This window comes from Balaenoptera acutorostrata, chromosome 1 (genome assembly GCF_949987535.1).
Source record: "Balaenoptera acutorostrata chromosome 1, mBalAcu1.1, whole genome shotgun sequence".
NCBI classification, from domain to species: Eukaryota; Metazoa; Chordata; class Mammalia; order Artiodactyla; family Balaenopteridae; genus Balaenoptera; species Balaenoptera acutorostrata.
Window position 1 is genome coordinate 20,939,499 of NC_080064.1, and position 24,473 is coordinate 20,963,971.

A 24,473-nucleotide genomic window follows, 5' to 3' on the forward strand; every position below is an offset into this window, starting at 1 on the left:
AGGTTCTCTGAAAATGGTAAAGTTTTTTTTTTTTTTCCCTTCTCTAATTTTGAGAAAACTAAACTCACAATATCTTTTGTGAGTTAGTGCCTCAAATTCCTATAACCTTTTTCTTTAAAGGTTTGGTACAGAATGAATGCCCTTGATTTTTCTGTCAGGGTTAGTTGATGGCCCTTCTTAAACTTTATAAGTCATTCTTAGAGTTCCTTCTGGCCTTAACCCTTTTTTGAGTTCTTTGGGTAGGTCCTGAGAATGCAAATCCTAAAATCTTGAGTGCCTTAAATCAGCACAAAATGGACTGATATTAAGTGCCCTGTGAGGCTAACTAAGGCTAGGAACTTCGCAAACGATAAATTCACTAAATAAGACAAAACAGTATAAAAACAGGATTTTTAAGACTTGTACCAAAAAAAAAACAAACAAAAAACACTTGTACCAGAGCTCTAAAGCCAGTGCTGCGGCCTTCCAGATAGCAGGAGGCTGCCTTACCCCTTTTCTCAACAGTCCAAACTGCCACCAGTGGCTAAGAAGTCCCTGCATTTCTGAGGTGGGGCTCTCCTAATTCTTGCCCCGTAACCTAGCCCGCCTAACTGTCTACAGACTCCTCGGCTCTCCCAGGTGGACTGAACCCCGCCTTCCCCAGCCGGGTCCCTCGCACGTGGCCCGGAGCCGGGTAGCCCGCGCGGTTCTCCCCTTCACCCCACCACGCCCCGCCCCAGGAGGGCGAACAGCCGAGAACTCTCGCTCAGCTCCGCTCCTCCTCCGAGCGCGCAGGCGCAAGCCAGGGCCCCGCCCATCAGGTGACGGCAGAAGCGTGTCCCAGCGCCCAACGATGACGTGTTCTTCCAGCGCCACGTCGTGAGGAAGTGTCGGTCCCCTCGGGCTGTTGAGAGGTGCCGGCGGAGCCTGTCAAGGTGCTGGATTCAGGGGGGGGATTAGAGGAGAAGAGGAGAGAGATGACTGAGCGGGAGGCAGCTGTGGGAGAGACAAAGGGGACAGTGGAAGATACAAGTGAGGGAGTAAATAATTGGGAAATCTCTGGGGTAGGAGGTAACGGGTGCAACAACTGAAGGGGTTAGTGACCCGGAGCCCCGAGAGTGGGAAACAGCCTGGTGGAAGATGGAGAAGGAAGAAGGGGGAAGGATCAGGATGTAGGCACTACGATGTGACAGGAAGCAGACTTACATGTTCAGAAAAAGGCAGTGCAGACTCTGAGAAAAAAGGGGATGGGAGCAAGGTCCACCAAGCCCATAGAACCAAGGAAAGGCCTCTGCCCCAAAGGTCCTATTGGCTTATAAATTCTGGGTGGTGAAAGACTAGAGGCTTAGGACAGTATCTTTTTTTTTTTTTTTTTTTTTTTGGCTGTGCCGGGTCTTAGTTGCGGCACACGGGATCTTAAGTTGCAGCATGCGAACTCTTAGTTGTGGCATGTGGGATCTAGTTCCCTAACCAGAGATCAAACCCGGGTCCCATGCATTGGGAGCGCAGAGTCTTAGCCACTGGACCACCAGGGAAGTCCAGGGCCAGTGTTTTTGGATTCTAATGCTGGCTGCTCTCTACCGTTTTGGTGAATCCCTGCAAGTCAGCCATAGTTGTTTGCAGGTGTGGTGACTTCTAATTCTCTGTCTTGTTTATACAAGGTTACCTGGTTGGTGTCTAATTGTTCTGTGCTTCTTCTGCTGAGGCAAGAACTATGTCATGGATCAAGGAAGGAGAGCTGTCGTTTTGGGAGCGGTTCTGTGCCAACATCATAAAGGTGAGCAGTGGCCCAAAGCACCAGTTGGCCTTTTGGTTCGTTGGGTAATCTTATATCAAAACCTGTTATTAAAACTGGGTAACCCATGATGTTTATGGATTTGTAGTAGAATTTAGGAATGGTATCAAAGAGTCTTAGAATTGCAGGTAACTTCCAGGTCTACATTTCTGGTAGATTATTGTCCTAACTCTTACATTTTCAGGAAGCCTGAGACCTCCCAATATCATTGGGCAGCATAGACTGTTAGATCTTCCTGAAATTTGTTTCCCTAGAACTTTGATCTGTTATTCCTAGTACTGTCCTCTGGGCTTTGTTTTGTTTTGTTTTGTATTTTTAATTTATTTTTGGCTGCGTTGGGTCTTCGTTGTTGTGTGCGGGCTTTCTCTAGCTGCGGTGAGTGGGGGCTACTCTTCGTTGCAGTGTGTGGGCTTCTCACTGTGCTGGCTTCTCTTTGTTTTGGAGCACGGGCTCTAGGTGTGCTGGCTTCAGTAGCTGTGGCATGTGGGCTCAGTAGTTGTGGCTTGTGGGCTCTAGAGCTCAGGCTCAGTAGTTGTGGCACACGGGCTTAGTCGCTCTGCGGCATGTGGGATCTTCCCGGACCAGGGATCGAACCTTGCATTGGCAGGCAGATTCTTAACCACTGCGCCACCAGGGAAGTCCCTGACCTCTGGGTTTAAATAAAATAACTAATCTTTCTTTGATGTGACAGTAGAGCATAAGGGTTAAGAGGGCTCTGGAGGCAAACATGAATGAAAGTCCTATTCTATCATTTATTAACCATGTGACTTTATATGGTGGTTTTGAGGATTAAATGAAACTACATAGAAAACACTCAGCACAGTGTCTAGCAGTTTTTAATTACTATTATTGGGGCTGTCTTTCAACCATTTGAAGACTACAATCACTTTGTTTCCTACACTCCACTTGGTTCCCTAGATCTTCCCTCAGCTTTTTCTCTAGGAATCACAGCAATGTTATATCCTCCTCATATGAAAGGTTTGATATTGGAGCCAATCAGCTTGGTTTTATTTTTCAGCCACAGGCTGTCAAGCAGCAAGTAGCAGTGAATTTATGAGTAAGTAAGCCTTGTACCCACACATACACTCACACACAAATGCCAGGTGATCTCAGGCAGTCCAGGAAATAGAAAAGCATCTCCTCAAGGAGCCACTGCGGTCACGTGTTGGGAAGAACAAGCTGCATGACTTTACTGGATTTTTTTTTTTTTATGGCTATATATGGGGGACAAAAGTAGAAAATGTTGGGAGATGCAGGGGAAGTGGTCTATGAAGAGCCCCTCCAGTGAGGAAAAATAGCCCAAGGAGTGAATTTTTGCTATGATAGACAACAAAAGTCTGCTCTAGGCCAGAAGTTTTGTTTGTTTTGTTTTGTTTGCCCCCAAAATGTCTTTTTTGTTTGTTTTCAAATGGCTCCTGACATTTAAATTTTTATAAAAATCTTGATTGGCTTCTCTTGTAAAATAAGAAGATCCAACAATATGAGGCCCCCATTCCTGTGTGACAGGACTCGGATAAAACTGAGAAGTGTATGCCTCTTTTATGTGGAGGATGGCCTTTACATTTGGCCATACCCATCAATATCCTTCCTGTGCCTTCCAGTTGAAGGCTAATGAAACCAAAGTGGTGGTTAAGGGCATATGGTTAGGAGATGAACTCTGAAAGCACATAGACCTAAGTTTGAATCCCCACTTTGTCTCTTCTTGGCTGTGTGACTTATGCAAGTCACTTGACCTCTCTGAGCCTCAGTTTTTTCACCTATAAAATGAAGATAACACTATTTACTTCATATGTTTGTATGATAAAAAATTAAGATGAAATGTGAAAAGCTCAGCATAGTACTTGGCATGTAGTAAGGGCTCAATAAACATATAAATAAAAATGAATAAAAGTGCTTAATGCTTATGTATTGAGCTAAAAGTACAGAATACCCAGTTCTTTTCCTCAGGGCTTTTATCATATAGCTCAAGCCTGTCAGCTTGGGATATTGTCTCCCTTTATCTCTGAGGAGTATGTGATGTGTTCATTTGTCTTCTTACTTCACAGGCAGGCCCAATGCCCAAACACATAGCGTTTATAATGGATGGGAACCGTCGCTATGCCAAGAAGTGCCAAGTGGAGAGGCAAGAGGGCCACTCACAGGGCTTCAACAAACTGGCTGAGGTGGGTGCACGAGTCAGAACCCAAGGTGAATGGTCTGTGGAGAATTGGATTATAGCTAGAAGACCAGGCCCTGAGTTTGCTGTGGTTTGAGAGTGTTTTTTTATAGCTGTTTGTCTGTTTTATTGCTTGCTTGCTAGCCATAGATCTCATATCAACATTAACAGAAAATTAAGTCATCCAGTGAATCATCGCAAAATATTAGAAATAAGAACAAAATTGTCTCCTCTTACCACTTTAATCAACAATTTATGTTTTTCTGTGCCTCATCCCAATCCTTGTAATATGTTCAACATGACTTAACATTTATAAAATTACATCTATAGCTTTGATAACCTTATTTTTTTCTTGACATTTTGGCAAGTATTTTTCTAGGTTGATCTGTAGCTTTCTACCTATATGTTTTAATGACTGTGGAACATTTTTCCTGAGGATCTGACATAGTTTGTTTAGCTGCTCCACTATTATTGGACATTATAAATGGTACTAGTTTACAATAAATTCTTAGAAGTGACATTTCCATAGCAAAGGTAGAGGGTGACTACCCATCCTGAGGCTGAGGTGTTTCTCAGGACACAGGCCTTTAAGTGCTTAAACTAGGAAAAGTGCCAGACAAACCAGGACATCACTCCAACCAAACGTCATCAACATTTTATGGTTTTAATGCCCACTGCAAATTGGGAAACAGTAAATTTAACAATAACAATGGAATATGTCGATCTTTGTGAAACTCTGTAGCCCATGGATCCCAGCTTCCTGGCACAAGAACACGTCCTGAAGCTAGGGCAGTGATACTTTTTGCCTTGAATGAGTGGTTGTGGGGTTCTCTCCAACACTGAGGTCTTCAGGTTTGTTGATCTCAGTTCTCTTTTGTGACTAAGAGGCAGTTTTTGCCTAGTGCTTAGGAGCTTAAGCTCTTTAGTCACTCAGAACTCATTGGCACCCCTGCTCTGCCACTTCCTGGCTCTGTGACCTGCTGCAAGTTACATAGCTTCCCTTTGGCTCAGTTCCTTCATCTGTAAAATGGGGAGATTACATGAGGATTAAACAAGATGGCACAATGAAAAGCATGTGGCACAAGACCTGGCATAAAGGATGTGCTCAAAAAATTGAAGCTGTTGTTATTAGCCTATATTGACTGAGGTCAGTGGTGGGTTCCGACCCAGGTGTACCCACCAAGTTCGCTGCCTGGTAAGATCTTCAGGGCCCAAGCCTATTCAAGTGTCAGGTTTGCACTGGTGATTTTCCTAAGGTGGCAGTGAATGGGTTTGTATGTCTGATAAGGGATTAGAAAGGTAGCTCTTCAGCTTTATTTCTTCAGTTCTGTTTGAATGTTTTCTGTCCCTTACCTTTAACCTACAGGCTCCCCATCTCAACACTGTTATTCTCATCTCCAGTTTGTTCTTCGCCTTTAGTGGCACTGGGTTAGAACAGTACCAAAGGACTGACTTTAAATTTGAGTTTCACTTCTTTTTTCGTTGAGGTATAATTTCATACAGGGAAATGCACAGATTTGGGGTTTTGACAGTTGCATTCATCTGTCTAATCCACACCCCTGTCAAGATATAGAACATTTCCATCTCTCTAGCAAGTTCCTTTGTGCCCCTTCCCAGTCAAACCCTGTCTTCCCTCCTCTTCTCCTCCCCTTCCCCCTCCTCTTCTGATTTCTATCACTCTAGATGAGTTTTTGCTGTTCTAGAACCTCATATAATGGATTCATATGGTAGAGCTGTGGACTTTTGACTCGTCTTCAACTTTCTGAGCCTCAATTTTATCATCTATAAAGTAGGCATGAAAACAATAATTCCTTTCTGAAGGGGTTGCTTGAAGAATCAAATGAAATAATGTATGTGAAAACCCTTTGCAGACTTAAATGCTACACAGCTGTGCAATTGTTGCTTTTATTCTTATAACTCATCAGCCTCTCAGTCTATTGGAATAATGATGTTATGCTGTGAGTAATAATACCTTGTGTTTTTATGTATCTTTAGCCACCTTGTGAGGGATGGATTGTGATCCTATTTTACAGATAAGGAGACTTAGGCCCTGAGAGGTTAAGTGATATGCCTGCAGTCACATAGCAAGTGCTTGATGGAGTGAGAGACTAGAACCTAGATCTTTACTCTCTCAGTGAAAAGCTCTTTCCAGTAAACCACAATAGCATCAGCATAATAGTACTCATTAAGTTCACATTTTTCAGTCTCTCAGGTGGTGGCTTTCTGCTTATTTGGTTCATTATTCTGACAGAAGCATTGGTATTATCCTAGCTTTACCCAGTTTGGGGAGGAGAAAAGTCTGTCTCTTCATTGAGTCAGGGCTGAGGCATCTCCTGTTTCCCTTCCTGCTCTTTCCTTGTACCCTAGCTCCTTGCCTTCTCCCCTCTCAGACTCTGCGTTGGTGTTTGAACCTGGGCGTCCTAGAGGTGACGGTCTACGCATTCAGCATTGAGAACTTCAAACGCTCCAAGAGTGAGGTAGATGGGCTAATGGATCTGGCCCGGCAGAAGTTCAGCCGCTTGATGGAAGAAAAGTAAGATGCTGTCAGAGGGGGAGCCTGTGTTCTTCTACCACCTCCAGCCTTACCTAACCCTCAACTCTCTTTTCTGAGGCTAGTTAAGGAAATCTAAACCCTTCTACTGTTAGTCAGACCTCTTCAGTGGCAAATATGGCAAGCTGGTTTTTCTGTCTTTCTTTCTTTCTTTCTTTCTTTTTTTTTAAAGGGGACATTTATTTGAGGGTATAGAGGTATTTCACAGAACTCAAGGACAAGGATAGCCAGCCTCAGGCAAAACCGAAGCCAGGAATTGAAATCCATTAGGTAGAGCCTCCTCGGACATTTACTTCCTTTGCTCCGCAGACTAACTTTGTCTGCTTCAAGAGAGCAGCTCAGAATGAATTAAAACCCTTAATTGGTCCACCTTAGTTCAAATTTCTACCCCAGGACCAGTGAACTGTGACCAGGGAAGTAGAGTGAGAGAGACTTTGAAAAAGCCATTTTTTGCTGTGCAAGTCATCCCTAAAAAGTTACTGTACTTCCCTGCATATACCCTTGGATGAGACAGGATGATGCATAAAAGGCCTTTATGGGGATGAGTCAGTACTATTCTTGCTATCACTATGTTTAAGCTTAACTTAGGGAGCAAAACCAGAATGGGGCAAAGTGGAAGTTTGGTGGAGATTATTTGTTTCAAAGTGTGGAACCCTCTCCAGCCAGGACTGCCCCAAAGTCTTCATTACAACCATTCTCTGCCCAGCTCCTCCCGACACCAGGACCAGGAAGATGAGAGAACAGAGAGCTTAGAGCTCTAGTGGAGCTGGGCCTAGGACAGTTCTGTCATTTCCATCCTTGTGTGGGTCAGGGTGCGGGGAGCATAGCCAGGCTTCTCTCTGTCCATATTAGTGAGTCTCTGGGCCACAGACATTACTCCTTCCCGTGTGGCTCAGAATTCACACCCAAGGGGCTGGGGACAGAGGTAATGGGGACACATTCCAGGTGTTCAAATTCTTCAAATTCTTCTGTACTTCACACTAATCTTACCTTTTTTAAGTGCTTATACTATGTGTCAGACCCTGAGCCTAACATGTACTCTCATTTAAAATTCATATTATCCTGTGAGAAAGATATTATTATCCCAGTTGTAGAGAGGAGGAAAGTAAAAACCAGAGAAGTTTAGGGGTATATCCTGGGTCACGCAGCTATCAGACAGGCAGAGCCAAAACACACAGGGTCTTTCTGACTCTAGAGCTGAGCTGTTGTCTGCTGTAGAGACAGGAAGCAGTCTTAACACTTCTTACAAGATCAAAATGCATGGCAGTAGAGGTGCTCCTGAGATTGTTCTAATCAGTCACGAGTAGAGAAGATGGCCTTAGGTTATGAAGTCCTAGACAGAGCAAGAAGAAACCTTAGTAGTGGTTTTCCAACAAGGTGCCACAGAACCCCATAGTTGTGAGGAGTGGGCATGCAATGACCCAGAGGGAATGGGGTATACGGTGCTTGTTTGCATGTATCTATTTTATATATTGGGCTTCTGTTTAAGATTTGATTTGAAGAAAGACTTGTTTGGCTAAAAGAAGTTTGGAAAACCACTGGCCTAGTTCAGTTTCATCAGTTGGGAAACTAATCCTGGTGAAGAGAAGAGAAAGGTTTGCCCATGGTCACGCAGCTAGCTAGTGGCAGAGCCAGGCTGGGAACCCAGATCTCCTGGCTCCTCGCCAGGGCTTTTACACCTTCTTACTCAAGTCATGTGCTTGATGTCTGAGAATAAGCACTTTCACAGTATGGCAGGGGTGGTTATGCAAGGTCAGATAGTAATCGGTGGCACTAGGCACTAGGGCTTGAATCTAGGTATTCTTTTTTTTTTTTGGCTGCACCACACAGCATGCGAGGTCTTAGTTCCCCGACCAGGGATGAAACCCATGTCCCCTGCAGTGGAACCACGGAGGAACCGTGGAATTCCTGAATCTAGGTATTCTTATTCAAATGTTGCCTTAATTTGAATATACATTTGTCTACTCTAACTCAAGTGGGTTCTCAAAGCTAGGTGATTAGATCTTGCTTCACTCTTGAAGAAATGTGGTTGAGGGTTATAGGGTGGATAGGCTGTGGGTGTAGCCTTCAGCTCTGGATCAGGGTTCTCCAGGACGTTGCCAGATACCCTTGCCCCACAGTGTACTTCTTGTTATGAAGCTCCCATTTTCCAAACATTAGTTGTTCAGTTCCTCCATAGCATTCCCAAGTGTGAGAAGCTGGCTGGGGAACAGTGAGTTCGTGCTCACTGTGCGGGGTTTGGGAGTTACCATATGGAGGCAGTGTAATGTTGTGATTAAAAAGACAGGCTCTGGAACCAGACTCCCTAAGTTCGATTTCTGGCTTTCTACTCACCAGCTGTCTGATCTTGAACAAATTACTTAACCTCCCTGTGCCTCAGTTTCTTCGTCTGTAAAAGGGGAATGAGAATGGTGTCTGCCTCAAAGGTTGATGTAAGGATGGAATGCATGTAAAACACTTAGACCAATGTCTGGCACTTAGTAAACATATAATTAATGTTAGATGTTACAAAAGTAACCAATAATACAACTCCTGCTGTTGAAGAGTTTATTCACCCATCAAAATGGGACAAACAGCACAGAATACGTGAAATGCAACTTGTCGACAAGGACACACAAGGCGGTGTAATGTGTGGTAAAGAGGTTTGGGTTCTCAAATCAGGCAAACCTGGGATTCGGTCCCGACACAGCACTTAATGGCTGTATGACCTTGGGCAATCCCTATCTAACTATTCTATCTGAGCCTCAGTTTCCCGCTGTAGAACAGGGAATGTAGTAAACTCCCTTCAGAGTTGTTGAGGGCATTCAGTGAAATAATACTTGTAGATCAGTGCCTGACACACAGGAAGGCACTCAAAAACTGGTAATTGAGTATCAGCTAAGCACTTTGCTTTCTCCAGCTCAGCAGGTGCTCTGTCCCACCTCCCAAACCTGCCTCCTTTCCCCCCCTGATCAGGGAGAAACTGCAGAAGCATGGGGTATGTATCCGGGTCCTGGGTGATCTGCATTTGTTGCCCTTGGATCTCCAGGAGCTGATCGCACAGGCTGTGCAGGCCACCAAGAACTACAACAAGTAAGTTTTCAGATTTCCCCTTAGGGACCTGTATCAATCTATGACTCCCTGCTAACTTTAGGGAGATGTCCTGGGCCTTCCTTATCCTGCATTTGGTACAAGAGGTAATGAGGAGTTGGTTTTGGATGCTTGAGACTTCTTCCTCCATCTGCAGGGCAGACCAGAGATGGTTCTGCAGCACCTTGTTATATGTGTGTATACTCACACATACAGTTTCTTATCTTCCTCCTTCATGTGCCTTGCCCCCCATATACATATGTATTTTTTTTTTGTTTTAACTTATGATTTTTAATTAACCACATAATACATGAATATATTCTTTTTTTTAATTGTTTTTTTTAATTTATTTATTTATTTATTTATTTTTGGCTGTGTTGGGTCCTCGTTTCTGCGCGAGGGCTCTCCCCAGTTGCGGCAAGCGGGGGCCCCTCCTCATCGCGGTGCGCGGGCCTCTCACTATCGCGGCCTCCCCCGCTGCGGAGCACAGGCTCCAGACGCGCAGGCTCAGTAATTGTGGCTCACGGGCCCAGCCGCTCCGCGGCATGTGGGATCCTCCCAGACCAGGGCTCGAACCCGTGTCCCCTGCATCAGCAGGCAGACTCTCAACCACTGCGCCGCCAGGGAAGCCCTGTATTTTTATATATATATAAATATATATGTGTGTGTGTGTGTGTGTGTGTGTGTTTAATTGACAGGGAATGGGGTGGGAATGTAGCAGGCCTTATCCCTGTCTCTGAAGACAGATCCTTCAAGAAATTCTCTTTCTGTCCCACTGCTTTAACCAATAGAGGGGATGACTTTGGGAGGGCATGCAGATGCAGAGGGGAACAGAGTTTAATAATCTAGACTTCATTATGTGTGGCTTTGGAATATAATGCATATTTGGCAGTGGATTTGTTTCACATCAGATTTCCTTCCTATTCTTTGCTTGTTCTAATATCACAGTGAATTCACATCCTCTGAAAGCTGGGTGTTAGCAGAAGGGAAGAAGATTAGGAGAATAATAAGGGTCAGTTAGTATTTTTCTTATTACAAAACTAATGTGTTTTTTTCCCAAGAAAACTTGGAAAACTCAAAAAATTAATAATCTCGCTTTTCAGAGGTATCCATGGTTAACATTTGGTGTGTGTTTGTTCTACCACAGAAGGGGTGCTCTGTAATAAGTGACTCCACTCCTTAGCCGCCGCCCCCCTTTGGTAAATTATTCTGTTCTTCCCTTCTCAGGTGTTTCCTGAACGTCTGTTTTGCTTACACATCCCGTCATGAGATCAGCAATGCTGTGAGAGAGATGGCCTGGGGAGTGGAGCAAGGCCTGCTGGATCCCAGGTAGCGCAGTTGTTCAGCATGATAGGGAAAACAGGCATGCACCGAACCATAAAATCCCTCCTAAGTCATGTACTTGGGCCAGAAGTCAAATCGGGAATGTATGTGGAAAGATTTGAGAGGGGTGGTCCCCCGCACTTAGAGCTTTGGAATGACTTATTATAGCCTGCTTCAGAATTTCTCTGTGTTCACCACAAACCAAGAAGCTCCAGAAAAAATGGCATGGCTTGTAGCAACACTGTGGCATTCAATAAAACATGATGCCCTCCTGGCCCTTTGGCGGAGTTTTTCTAAGAATGATTTTTCAGGAATGCAGCTTGTTGGGGGTATTGGCCTTTAGGCCTCTCATGTTCCAGTTTCATGCAAGATCCAGGTATTTTCAAAAAGAAAGTTGTTCATCATTAGCAACACGGTAGAGTTATCAGAGCTGCGAGAGACTTTAGAAGCCATCTATCTGCTCAGTCCCTCTCCTGTTATTATTATTGTAACCTTTGGTAATAATATTAGTAAACTAACAACAGCAGTAGTAAAATAATAGTAGCAAAAAACAAGCCAGGCAATGTGTTATGCTCTGTTTATTTGATTAAGTTAATATTCTCATGTTTAAGAGATTTGAGTCTTTTCTCCATTTTATAGATGAGAAAACTGAGCTCACATTGAAATGACTGTCCCAAGGTCATTCTGCTAGTAGTGCCAGAGCTGGGACTCCTATCAAAAACTGTCTGATTCTAGAGTTTTTGTCCTTACCTTTATTATATATGGGATTGTGGGACCCAGGAGTTTTTCTGACTCCCTTCTTGGGTGTAATTCGATTTTCCTGGGAAACTAAATTAAAAATGAAGAAGTTTCTCAGTGAGAATGAAATTAGATAAGAAGAAAAGGAGACAGTTTTTAAGGCTATTTTATGAATCCCTCTCCTCTCCAACAGCTGAGTGATCTTTCTGTGCCACATAGTTTATTCATTCAATCAATCATTCATTCGTGTAACAAATATTTTTTAAGTGCCAACTAAAGGCCAGACACATTGCTGTATATAGGGGATACAGTGGTAAAAATAAAAAACACATATTTCCTGCTTTCATGGCTCTCTGGTAAGGGAAACAAACATTATCAACATTATACAAATTAGCATAAATTTATAATGATGATAAGCATGATAAAGGCATTGGTGCATGGTTCAACAAGAATTTATAATAAGAGGAATGGACCTGGTAGGGAAGGCTCCCCAGAGGAAATGATAAGTGACCTAAGAAGGGGGTGAGAGGATAAGCAGTAACTGGGGAAAGAGGCAGTATTATGAAGAGCTTGTTGGTTGCACAAATACTGTTGGAATAATTCAAGTAGAGAGTACTTGGAAGGGAGCTTGGATTATGGTGGTGATGGTGGAATAGACCAAACAGACTGCATTAAGAGCTATGAAGCAGACCAAATAGAGAGGACTTGGTGGGGGAGTGGTGGGATGAATTGGGAGATTGGGATTGACATATATACACTAATATGTATAAAATAGATAACTAATAAGAACCTGCTGTATTAAAAAACATAAAATTCAAAAAATAAAAAAAAAAAAAGAAAATATTATTGAGAGAGGAAAAAAATCGAGAGGACTTGATGGATTGACTCTGGGATAAGGATGTGTTATGGGTGACTCCAGGGTTTTTGACTTATAAAACAGTGGATAGTGTTGCCCTTCGCTGTGCTGAGAACCCTGAGAGGCTGCAGTTTGAGGAAGAAGGTCAGGAGTTTGGTTTGGGATATATTGTAGATGTTGAACACAGATATCAGGTTGACAGTAGATAGAAGTGGGGACCGGAGACAGCAGTATGGTAACTGAAGCAAAGAGAGAGCATGAGGAATCTAAGGAGAGTCTAGAGTGAGAAGAAGAGAGGGCCTACGATGGAGTTTTGAGAAACTCATAAGTTTTACTGGCTGGGTAGAGGAAAATGAGCCTTAAGGAAAAAAGAGAATCAACAACCAGAAAGGTAGAAACAAAAGGGCTGCCAGTATTACAGAAGCCAAGAAAAGAGGGTGTTTGTTAGTGCAGGTGGGGTGGCGGGTGTGCATTGGTGGGAGCAACAGTGTCAAATGCTGTAGAGAGGTCAATTAATACGTGGATTGAAAATTAGCTGTTGGGGAAAAAACATTAAGATATTGGTTAAGTTGGCAGTATGGGGGCTGGGCAGGAAAATGAGATATAAGTAGATGAGGGATATATAAGTAGATGAAAGTTATTGATAATTTTCTGATTCTTGGCTTGGGGAATGAATTCATAGTTCATTATATTCTTAGTGCTTTACGATTAATGTTTTATATAATTTTTTGTATAAATTAACATATTTTAAAAAAATAAGGGACAAATGTTTATGCTAAAAAGAAAAAAAAGCTATTTAGCAAGCAGATTTAATATGCATTCATGCCTGCAACTAGAACTCTAATCTTGCCTCCTAGTGCAGCGTGATTTATACTGATAACACATTGCAATAGCCACTGACCCCCTGCTTCTTGCCCAGCTAGTTTTCTCATATCCGTTTTCTCTGCCCTGCATGGTTTAGTAACTTGCCTGTGTGGGTTAGTCAGGCAGACATGGCGTGGGCTGGGCGGGTTACTAGGGTAAGGAGGCTGATGTCTCAACCCATCAGCTCAGGAAGCTTGATGTTCAACTCAGACTGGGCTGATCAGGGCCTGAGGCAGTGCTCTTTACATTATTCAGCTTTAGACAAATCCATATTTATAACAGAGAGTCAATGAGTTAATTACAGTCAGGCTCTACCCTTCCCATAACTGGAATTTTTCTGTTCTCTCATCACCACCATCCAACTCCTCATTTTCCTTTCTTCCAGAGTAATATATTTTTTTCTAGCAGTCATTTTAATAGATTGTTTTTTGAATCTCAAATTACAGAAGAAGGAATTAGGTTTAGCGTAAATGATAGTTAATAAACTCTCTTGAGCAGGTCTTGACCATCTGTAGGCCTCTGTCTTCCTCTTAAAACAATAGTGTTAATAATAATTGCTAATGTTTACTAAGCATTTACTCTGTGCCCAGCACTTGCTAAGTATTCCACGTACATTATTTCATTTAATCCTTAGACCCTTTGAGGTAGATACTGTTTTTATAAATTGAACCTTGCTGTGAGGTTAAATAACTTGTCCAAGTTCACACAGCTGACCAGGATTTCCAGCCTGGCTCCAGAGCCTGTGTTCTCTTTCACTATGGCATACTGACTGCCTTATAGGAAAGTTGAAATGAACAAAAACACAGTATAAAAATAAAAATTAATAACTAATAGTTACCAGGGACTTCCGTGACTGTCCAGTGGTTAAGATTTCGCCTTCCAATGCAGGGGGTGTGGGTTTGATCCCTAGTCAGGAGCTAAGATCCCACATGCCTCGTGGCCAAAAAACCAAAACATAGAACAGAAGCAATATTATAACAAATTCAATAAAGACTTTAAAAAAAAATGGTCCACATCAAAAAAATATACTAAAAATAAATAAATAAATAATAGTCATCAGATCTTATTATGAGGCAGACACGAGACTAGTAGGAGTTTATCATGCATATTCTCATCTAATTTTCATATAAGGTAGTGACTATTATTTGTCTTATTTTATAAGACCAGGTAACCAAGGTTTAAAAAGTTTAGTTGACAGGCTTCCCTGGTGCTCCAGTGGTTAAGACTCCACACTTGCACTGCAGGGGGTGCAGGTTTGATCCCTGGTTGGGGAATTGAAATCTGTATGTCATTCCGATGCTGCGCGGCGCGGCCAAAAAAAAAAAAAAAATGCAGACACATTTGAAATTCAGAGGGGTTATGTGGGGATTCAGAGGGGTTATGTGGGGATCCAAAGTCCCACATCAGGGTAGTGTGTCTGGAAATAACCTTTATTCCTCTTATTTATGTAGTGCTTTATAGTTCCCAAGGTACACTCAAATCTGTTATTTCATTCGATTTGACTCTCACAATAACCTGTAAGTAGATAGGACAAATGTGCCATTTCAGAAATAAGAGAGCTGAGAAATTGTTGATTGCACAGGGTTTCACTTTTTTTTTTTTTTTTTTGGGCTGCTCCATGTGGCCTGTAGGATCTCAATTCCCTGACCAGGGATTGAACCCAGGCCATGGCAGTGAAAGTGCCAAATCCTAACCACTAGACCACCAGGGGTCTCCCAGGTTTCACATTCTTAATTAAAGAATTAAGATCATGCTGTCAAGACAAGACTCAGGGAAATTATCAGGGAAATCTGAACCAGAGCCCTTCCTATTGCCCAGTCATAAGTGAATATTATTTACCATATGATGGTACAGAAAATAAAGCTCCCTCTGTGGTTTGCAAAAAGATGACTGAGAGATGGAGTAACTTACCCAAAGGCACACAGCTAGTAAGTGTAGATCCTTGTTCTGAACACTCAGCCCAAATCTCTGCTTTTTTTTGACTATGCTCCCAGAAAAATGTTCCCACCCAGAAATTTTGTCTTCTAGACCCTTCCTAAGATGCAGCTATTACCACCTGGAGATTCTGAATCCTGCCTCTGGGTACTTGGCAGGATAGGTAAACAGTATTCTTGGAACCACCACACACCAGTCTTGCAAATACCCTCTTTCCATGGACAGGAGAGTTTAACTTAAGATAAATGCTGCCAGTGCCCATTCTTCCTTCATTCCGTCTCCTTTCTGAGTGTCTGTCTGCTTGGGAAAGTAGCTCTTATCAAACACAAGAGGGCTCATCATTTTGCTGTTTTTTCAAATCCTAAGTAAAGTGGATTTTTTGAAGTGTTTCAGGGTCCATATGACTTAAATTTAAGGTTTTAAAAATGTTCTCTATAATAAATTCAAACAATAACAGAAGTATATAAAGTAAAAAGAGATAGTATTTCCTTCTTATCCAGCCTTCCAGAGGTAATCACCATTAATAGAATGGTGTATGCCTTTCTAGATTTTGTTCTTTGTTTATATACACAGGTATTCACACGTGTGAGTGAGTGTGTGTGTGTATTTTCCACACTGTATTTTTTCTGAAACGTGCTTTTTTTCATCTAATATTACATCTTAGACATCTTTCCAAATCAATGCAGTTAGATTTATCTTTATTAAAAACAGTTGCATAGTATTTCATCAAATTGCAGGGTCATAAGGTGTATCCATTTTAAAAACAAGATGTTTTAAGTGAAGGACAACACATATTCTGGTGGGTGCATCTGGTTTTAGGCTGCAACTAAATGGCTTTGGGCAAATTTTTCATCTTCTCTGAGCCTCAGTTTCCTTATCTATAAAGTGAGAATAGAAGTACCTAATGTAGTTGTGAGGATTGAAACCATTCATTAATTTATCAAGCATTTGCTGAGGGCCTTCTACATACCAGGTAGTATTGGCTAATGTATTTGATGGTGTTCTATAAACTGGGAAGCTTTATGTAAGGAAGTTCACCATGAGAATAATCCAAAAAGAGATGTGGACTTATCTTTGTCTCTTCCCCACTCACCTTAGCGATGTCTCTGAGTCTCTGCTGGATAAGTGCCTCTATACCAACCACTCTCCTCATCCTGACATCTTGATACGGACTTCTGGGGAAGTGAGGCTCAGCGACTTTCTCCTCTGGCAGGTAGGTCGTTTCCAACCATTGTTCTGTTTGTGTCGAAACTGAAAACTGTGACTGCACCCACAAAACAGATTGGAGGGTCAGCTAAAATCCAGAGAAATGTCTCCAGGCTGTGCCTGGTAACTTTTGCTGTCCCTTCCTCATCTGTCCCTGGCTTTGTGAGCCTGTGTAGTTCTTGCTGTCTAAAGTGCCCAGGGGAAAAATCAAGGCTATCCAGCTGTGGTGAAAGCTTTACTTGTACCTCTCTTCAAGGAACTGGACTTCTGCCTTAGGTCCCTGAGCATAAACTCCTGCCCTGGTAACCTGCCATGTCACCCAGCACCTCTGGGCTAGAACCTTGCCTTGCGTTTACTAATTTCTCGCCTTTAGAATAAAGTGCTGCATCTACACAAGCACAGGCCACAGGAGATATAAACTGTATGCAAACTCTTTCTTCGGGGCCTGCCATTGCCTCTCAGCTCAGTTATCCCAGTGTAGGTAGTTCTCTAAAAGCCCATATCCAAATAAGTTTGTCTTTGCTTGAAAATCTCCATCATCTGTTAACTTGGCCCCTGGGTAGCACTTGCCTGGGGGAAATCTTGTTCAAGGAGAGGCTGAAGGGAGAAACTCGGCTTGGAAGCAATTCACATGGTAAAGTTCTGGAAATTTTAATGGACCATAGTCTTAAGAGTGAACTAACAAGATTTAGCTACTGGGCTTCCCTGGTGGCGCAGTGGTTGAGAATCTGCCTGCCAATGCAGGGAACACGGGTTCGAGCCCTGGTCTGGGAAGATCCCACATGCCGCGGAGCAACTGGGCCCGTAAGCCACAATTACTGAGCCTGCGCGTCTGGAGCCTGTGCTCTGCAACAAGAGAGGCCGCGATAGTGAGAGGCCCGCGCACCGCGGTGAAGAGTGGCCCCCGCTTGCCGCAACTAGAGAAAGCCCTCGCACAAGATTTAGCTACTGAAGATACTTTTAGTCTTTGGCTATATTGAAAGCAGTATAATGTGCAGCTTGTGGTTTTATGGCCCATTCTGCTGGTCAGATTACGTCTGGAGAGTTTACTTCTGGGTACTGAGTTTTAAGAGATTGCACTGGTAAACTAGAGGACTTAGCAGAAGAGGCCAACCTGGATGGCAAGGAGTCTGAAGCTCATGTCCTATAAGGCAGGGGTCCCCAACCCCTGGGCCGCGGACCACTACCAGCCTGCGGCCTGTTAGAAACCGGGCCGCACAGCAGGAGGTGAGCAGCGGGCGAGCAAGCGGAGCTTCATCTGCCGCTCCCCATCGCTCGCATTCCCGCCTGAACCATCCATCCATCCCCCCACCCCACGCTGTCCATGGAAAAATTGTCTTCCACGAAACCGGTCCCTGGCACCAAAAAGGTTGGGGACCGCTGCTATAAGGAATGAGTGAAGAATAATGGTCTGGAAAAGAGAAGAATGGTGATAGTTTATTCTTTTGGGAAAAAAATATTGAGTTCCTCCTTTGTGCCGGGAATATGGCAGTAACCAAGTTAGAAATAATCCCTACTATCATTTATTTATTTATTTACTTACTTATTTATGGCTGCGTTGGGTCTTCGTTGCTGTGCATGGGCTTTCTCTAGTTGCTGCAAGCAGGGGCTACTCTTTGTTGCAGTGTGTGGGCTTCTCATTGTGGTGGCTTCTCTTGTTGCGGAGCATGGGCTCTAGGTGCGCGGGCTTCAGTAGCTGTGGCTCGAAGACTCTAGAGCGCAGGCTCAGTAGTTATGGCGCATGGGCTTAGTTGCTCCGAGGCATGTGGGATCTTCCCGGACCAGGGCTCGAACCCGTGTCTCCTGCATTGGCAGGCGGATTCTTAACCACTGCGCCACCAGGGAAACCCGATCCCTACTATTTTAAAACTTAGAGTTTGTTGGAAAAGACAAACTGAACAAGTCATTACAACCTTGGGAACAGATAACAGGCAGCTCTAAGCTAGCCTTCAAATATTTGAAAGAATGTCACTTTGAAGAAGAAATAAAGTTGTTCCAGAGAAAAGACCTGAGACCTTGGTAGGTGACATTGGTTTAACTTAATGAGCTATCTGACAGCTAAAGTTATCCCCCTTGAGGCACTGAATTCCTCATCACTAAAGGTGTCAAGCAGTGGCTGGCAAGAATGTTCCAAAAGGGAGTCTTATATCAGTGATTATTGTTAAAAGTTCACCCAGCTCTGTGCTCTGCCTTATGTATGTTATCTTGTTAAATTTTCACAGTACCTTAAAAACTAGTTATTCTTATCACCCAGTTTTACAGTTGAGGACACTGAGGCCCGGAGAAGTTAAGCAACTTGCCTGAGGTCAACTAGATGGTAAACGGTGGAGCCAGAATTCAAAGCCAGGCAGTCTGGCCCCAGAGCCCATGCTCTTAACCATTGTCCCACTCTCTGCTACTTAAAAATAACAGTGGCAGCTACCATTTGTTCATTGCTGACTTTTATCAGACACTGTGTCTCCCAGATGACCTCTAAGGGCCAAGAGCCAATAACATAATCTAGATGTTATTTCATAGTCCTAAAATTGGCTTAGAAAAATCCTGGTGGAAATGTTGATCTAGTCTCGCTTTAGTTCTGCCTTGCTACAGGCAGGTGATTTTACTGCCTCAGATGACCCGTCCCCCTATTAGTGAGTGAATCCAGGCTGGCAGCAGCAGCTGCAGCTCAGGATGCCTGTCCAACCTCATCTCTGGGTGTGATCAGCCTGCTCTTTTTTTGGAGCCTGACCAGGGATATGTTCCAGTAACGTTATTAAACCATACTCTCTTCCTTCCCCACCTTTCCCAGACCTCCCACTCCTGCTTGGTGTTCCAGCCTGTTCTGTGGCCAGAATACACATTTTGGAACCTCTGTGAGGCCATCCTGCAGTTCCAGATGAACCATAGCATGCTTCAGGTAAGAGTTCAGGGCTGGCCTGACTGGATGGAATGGAAGAAGAGGTTAGCATTGATTGACCACCCACGGCTATATATGTCAGGCACTTGCTAATAATCATGGTAATGATAATGATGAGTAGCTACCACTTACTGAGTATTTACTATGTGTCAGGCACTGTGAACAGTTTATGTGCACTATCTCATTCAGTGTTCCCAAGAACCCAATGAGCTAGATATTATTAGCCCCATTTGTGCAAATGAGTAAATCAAAATTATTTAGCTAAGGACACATAACCAATAAAAGACGGAACTGGGATTCAAGTTATAAATCTTTAATCTCTTTACTATGGAAACCCAGGAAAGGCTTCTCAGAGAGATTGGCCATTATTCCCTGAAGGAATTAGCCTAATAAAAGATTGTAGAAGTGGAAGTATACAAAATCCAAGACGCTTCCAGAGGGATTAAAAATGAAATAGCACTGTCTTTCTGTTGTATGAAACCGTGTTCTACCAAGACTTGAAGTTCTGTTTTCAGTTTTGATCACCAGATCTTGAAACAGGTTTCATTAGGAGGCAGAGTCACCTACGTCTGATTAGGACTCTTAATAATAATGGCAGTGTGTGTGGTGGTGGCAGCTAACGTATTGAGGGTCTACTAAGGCACTTTGGTGTTTTCATGTAAGTTTTCTTATTTAACCCTTCCAGCAATCCAGCAGGCTTGGTGTCCTTGTTTTTCAGATATGGCAACAGAGGGGCAGGGTAACTGTCCCAAGGTCACAGAATTTTAAAACCAAAGCTGGTGCTGCTTCTTGAGTCTGGAGAGATAATGGCCAGGAGGAAATAATGATGTAAGTCAGGGCTTTTCGGTCCCCTTGGCATCGCAGACTCCTTGGAGAAGCTAACGAAAGCCGTAGACCATTTCCCTAGAAAAATTGCAAAGATCACTCTAACACATGGCATTTTGCATAGAATTACATTAATCCCTGAAACACATAAACTACTTTTGGGGGTTCACATAACTCCCGAAATCGTTCCATGAATCCCAAGTCCAGAACTCCTGGAATAAGTCAATCAAATCATGACGGTTTGGTCATGTGCTTGATCATTTAGTCTCAGAATATGAGGAAATTGAAAAAGGAAGTTGAGTTCAAGTAAAAGGAAAAACAGCAAAGTCTCAATTGTCCACTGTCAGGAATGAATATCAGATTTTTCCGCATGACCAAGTCTCCCTTTAAGAACTAAAACATTTTTTAATCCTATTTTGATAGAAAACTTTCTGAAACAGGTCTTGTGCATAATTCATTAACACCTTCTGTATACCAGGCACTTGCTAATAATGATGATGATTAGAATAATCACATTCTAATGATGCTGATAACGATAATATTGTTAGTAACTGCCATCTTGAAGTAACTTCACTGTGCAGGATGGCCTTGAAGGGTGGGACTCTTTCTCTAAGCTAGATTGTCTCAAAATACTTGGCTTTGGGATTTCTTGTATATGGTCAATGGCTAATTTTGACAGCATCCCTTCTTCCCTTCTCTTCCTATTTCTAGTTTTAAATCAGCTACAGGCAAGGAAACCAGGCAACCAAGCTTGTTAGAGTTATGTCTGTAAAGTGAGAGTAAACTGGCCTTGCATGAAGCCCAGAGGATCTTGGTGCACGAGCTTTTGTGTATAGATATTCTTGTCTCTAAGTTGGCTGCTCAGAAGTCTTTTAGTAATTTCAGGTTTCTCAGATACTTTCCCACATGGCTATCGGAGGAATTACCTCAAGTTTCACTCATTTCATAAATGTCTATTACTGAGTACCTGGTCTGAGTCAGGCACTATGTTAGTATTAGGCACAAGAGAGTCAAGCAGTTAGTTGGCCAGACAAGATCCGTACCTTCATGGAGCTTATATTTTTACTTGAGACAGATAATAAGTAAACAAGTATATACAATAATTTCAGATTGTAATAAGGCAATGAAGAAAACAGGGTGATAGGCTAGAAAGTAATGAAGAGAGCAGGAGGTGCTGAATAAAGCAGTCAAGGAAGGCCTCTCTAAGGAGGTCTTTTTTAAGCCATTATATTAAAGATGAGAAGGAGCCAGACGGGTAAAAATCCAGGGGGAAAGAATTATTCTCTGCAGAGGGAGCAGCAAGGGCAAGGATACTAAAGTTATAAAGTTCAGGTCTTGGAAGAACAAAGAAAGAGGCCAGCACGCATGAGGGAGAAGGATGTGGGATGAGGCTGGGTAGGAGTCAGGCCTCTGATCACTGGGGGCCTTGTAGGCCATGATGACACATCTGAAGACTTCTGATCAGGGGAGTGACAGGATCTGATTTACATTTTGTAAAAATCACTCAGGATTTTCAGAGGGCAGGAGTCAGAGACCAAACTTCTACAGTAGTCCAGGTGGGAGAATGTGCCTCGAGGTGGGGTGGCAGCTGTAGAGAAGGGGAGGGCTGAGTGGACTGAGATGGAGGCAAAACAAAAGTTAAAACAGAAACAAATGAAACTAAGTTGATAATATAACCCCCAGAGAAAGGGATTAATTCCAGTTACCTGAACATAGTTCTCTGACTATACATTTTTAGTGGGATATATTCTAAGGATAATACAAACTGGAAAGCTAACTTAAACATTACTTAAGAGGTTTATTAGTGGTAATGTTGATGATGTAACTCTGAAACTCTTTTATGCATCTTGTAGGATAAAACAAATGAGTACAAATGTTCATGTTATTAGGAACCAAAACATTTAGGTTTTGGCCTGGGCAGCTGGGTAGATGGCTCTGCTGTTTCCTAGGATGGGGTGGAGCGTGTTTGAGGACAGCCATTAAGAGTTTCATTTGGTACCTGAGAATCATAATTTCAAACATTTATTGCGTTCTTACGTGTCAGGCATCCTTTTACTTAGATTCTATGTAGTTCTATAAGGTACATACTATTATTAATTGCCCCCATTTTTAGAGTGAGGAAACCAAAGTAATAACAGAGATATTGACTGCCCTGAACCTTTTTTCAGCAGACCTCATAGGGGTTTTGGCCAGATTTCCTCTACCCAGGAGCCCTCAAACTCTGTTTCTAGAAATCTTAGCACCTCAGCAGAAGCACTAAGCGTACAATCCAGACTGACAACATCCTGGCCAGTTTGGCCTCAGACCAGAGAGCTGATCTTTCTAATATCTCCCTTGTATGTATCCTGTATCATCACCAAATTGGACTCTTCACAGTTCCTTGTTCCCATACCCTTTGGTATTCTGCCTCCACATCTGCGTTCTTGCCCCATCTCCCAAATTCCCATTGTTAAATTCTGAGCTGCTCTGTCTCTAAGCCCAGCCCAGTATGTCCCCATTCCCTGCAGGAAGCCAGGGCAGGGAGTTGGGTTCTTGATCTATAGTAGCTCACTGGGATGAAGGCAGCTGATGGATGCTAATGGAAACAGGGACTCAGCTACAAATTGTTGGAGGCTAGACCTTGGTATCTGAAGGGACCATGGCAGTTTCCAGGTGGTCACCCATCAGTCTTACAGAATGGGGGCTGGCAAATGGAAGAAATCTTGACTATGACACAGTAGGACAGATACAAAATCAGGGCAAGGAAGGGGTGGGCAGCAGTACAGAGCCACTGATCCTCAGTTACAAGCTGCATGGATGGTAGGTCCATGGGGGGATCATTGACAGAGATGAGGAATAAGTGTTCGGTCCACTTAATCTGTAATGATATAGAGGGAGAATATACATATTCCCACTAGACTTCCTTTGATGCATTTGTCAGAGGTTAAACGCCAGGGTGGAACAATCATCCATTTTATTTCTAGTGCTCTTCAGGTAGTCACTATCTTCTTCTCAAGAGAAGTTTAAAACTTCAGCTATTGTCTCAGACATTCCTGACTTTGAGTCATGGCACTGCCTTCTAGCTGTGTGACTGACTGGGCAATTACTTAACCCTTCAGAGAATCACTTTTCTCATCTGTAAAATGAGAGGAGTAATGATAATAATAATACCTGCCTCACAGGTTTGTGATAAGTCTTCAGTAAGCTAATACACTAAAAGCGCTGGAACAGAGTTCATTTTCAGAGACCGGTGGCCTATGTCGTTCACCATGTATGTCTCTGGGCTCTTCAGACTTCATCTGTCTCCAGAAAAACCACGGACACTTAGCACCCCGCTCATCCCATCACCAGTACAGTTCCCTTAGCAGGGAGACTCTGGGTGCTTGTCAAAACATCATGTTTCCAGCAAGAGGTACTGTCTCTAACAACCCTCAGAAATGCACCCCCCATGCTACTGACCTGGGCATATTGATTGTGGCAAATGGGAACTTATGGGAAGACTTGTCATTAACTAATGAATGTTTTGAAACCCAAGACCTGAATCCTCTCCATGCCCCAGTGAGGTCAGAGGACTTGAGGGTTTATATACTGGAGGGGCTATTACTTTTTTTTGGGGGGGGTGGCTATTACATCTTGTTCCCTAATTCGGCTGAGGAGAGAACAAGAGCAGAGAGGCTTAATGCCCAGGAGAGATTTATATTAATAGGTTAGGGCCCCATTTCTAAAAACGAGCTCCTTGGAGCCCTTACACCAAGACCACATAAGGTCTGCATAAGAAGTGTCTAAGGTAATTATTAACGCCCTCTCCCCTGATTGGTCATTATACAGGGAGAGTAGACAGTATGGTCAGGGAGAGAGAAATTGACTATTAGGACTTCCATTAGCCTAGATTTTCAGAGGCTGAGTACCTGAGAAGAACTTACAACACCTTTGAGATAGGGAGGTAGATCCAGACCATGTGGAGGTTGCACAGAGGTGCCCAGATGCAGGCCACTGGTTCCCCACTCCACCCCTAGAAAGTACAGCTTATCCAGAGGCACGAAACACATTTCCCAAAGATCTTTCAAGAAGTTATCTTAGTGGAGAAACTAAGGGAACTTCAACCCACTGTGTGACCTAGGCCAAGCCCCTCCGCACCTCAGCCTTGGTGTCCTTGTCTGTACAATGAGAAGGCTAGAGCTGATGGTCTTTACGAGCTCCCCTGACTCTGTCGTCCTAACAGTGAATCGCTGATTCCTGGCAAATTAGGGGCCAGGATCTGCTTGGCTGCAGCCTCCCTGCTCAGCACTCAGTCTAGGGCTG

At 43.2% G+C, this 24,473-nt stretch overlaps 1 protein-coding gene across 8 annotated transcripts in view; it reads left to right on the plus strand.

The window, feature by feature from the left end:
• Positions 1 to 811: 811 nt before the first annotated feature.
• The window catches only part of DHDDS (dehydrodolichyl diphosphate synthase subunit), a 33,234-nt gene continuing 9,572 nt past the window's right edge, over positions 812 to 24,473 (plus strand). For 7 of the 8 annotated variants that reach the window (XM_057547463.1, XM_057547456.1, XM_057547451.1 and 4 more), the window contains exons 1-8: positions 812 to 914; positions 1,641 to 1,756; positions 3,820 to 3,936; positions 6,320 to 6,462; positions 9,436 to 9,552; positions 10,777 to 10,878; positions 16,364 to 16,478; positions 19,260 to 19,367. In XM_057547463.1, coding sequence (XP_057403446.1) covers positions 1,694 to 1,756; positions 3,820 to 3,936; positions 6,320 to 6,462; positions 9,436 to 9,552; positions 10,777 to 10,878; positions 16,364 to 16,478; positions 19,260 to 19,367 — 765 coding nt within the window. In that variant the 5' untranslated portion in view covers positions 812 to 914; positions 1,641 to 1,693. Of the gene's footprint in view, positions 915 to 1,640; positions 1,757 to 3,819; positions 3,937 to 6,319; positions 6,463 to 9,435; positions 9,553 to 10,776; positions 10,879 to 16,363; positions 16,479 to 19,259; positions 19,368 to 20,085; positions 20,196 to 24,473 lie in introns of all 8 variants that reach the window. The other variant, XM_028165575.2, reaches the window with a different exon arrangement.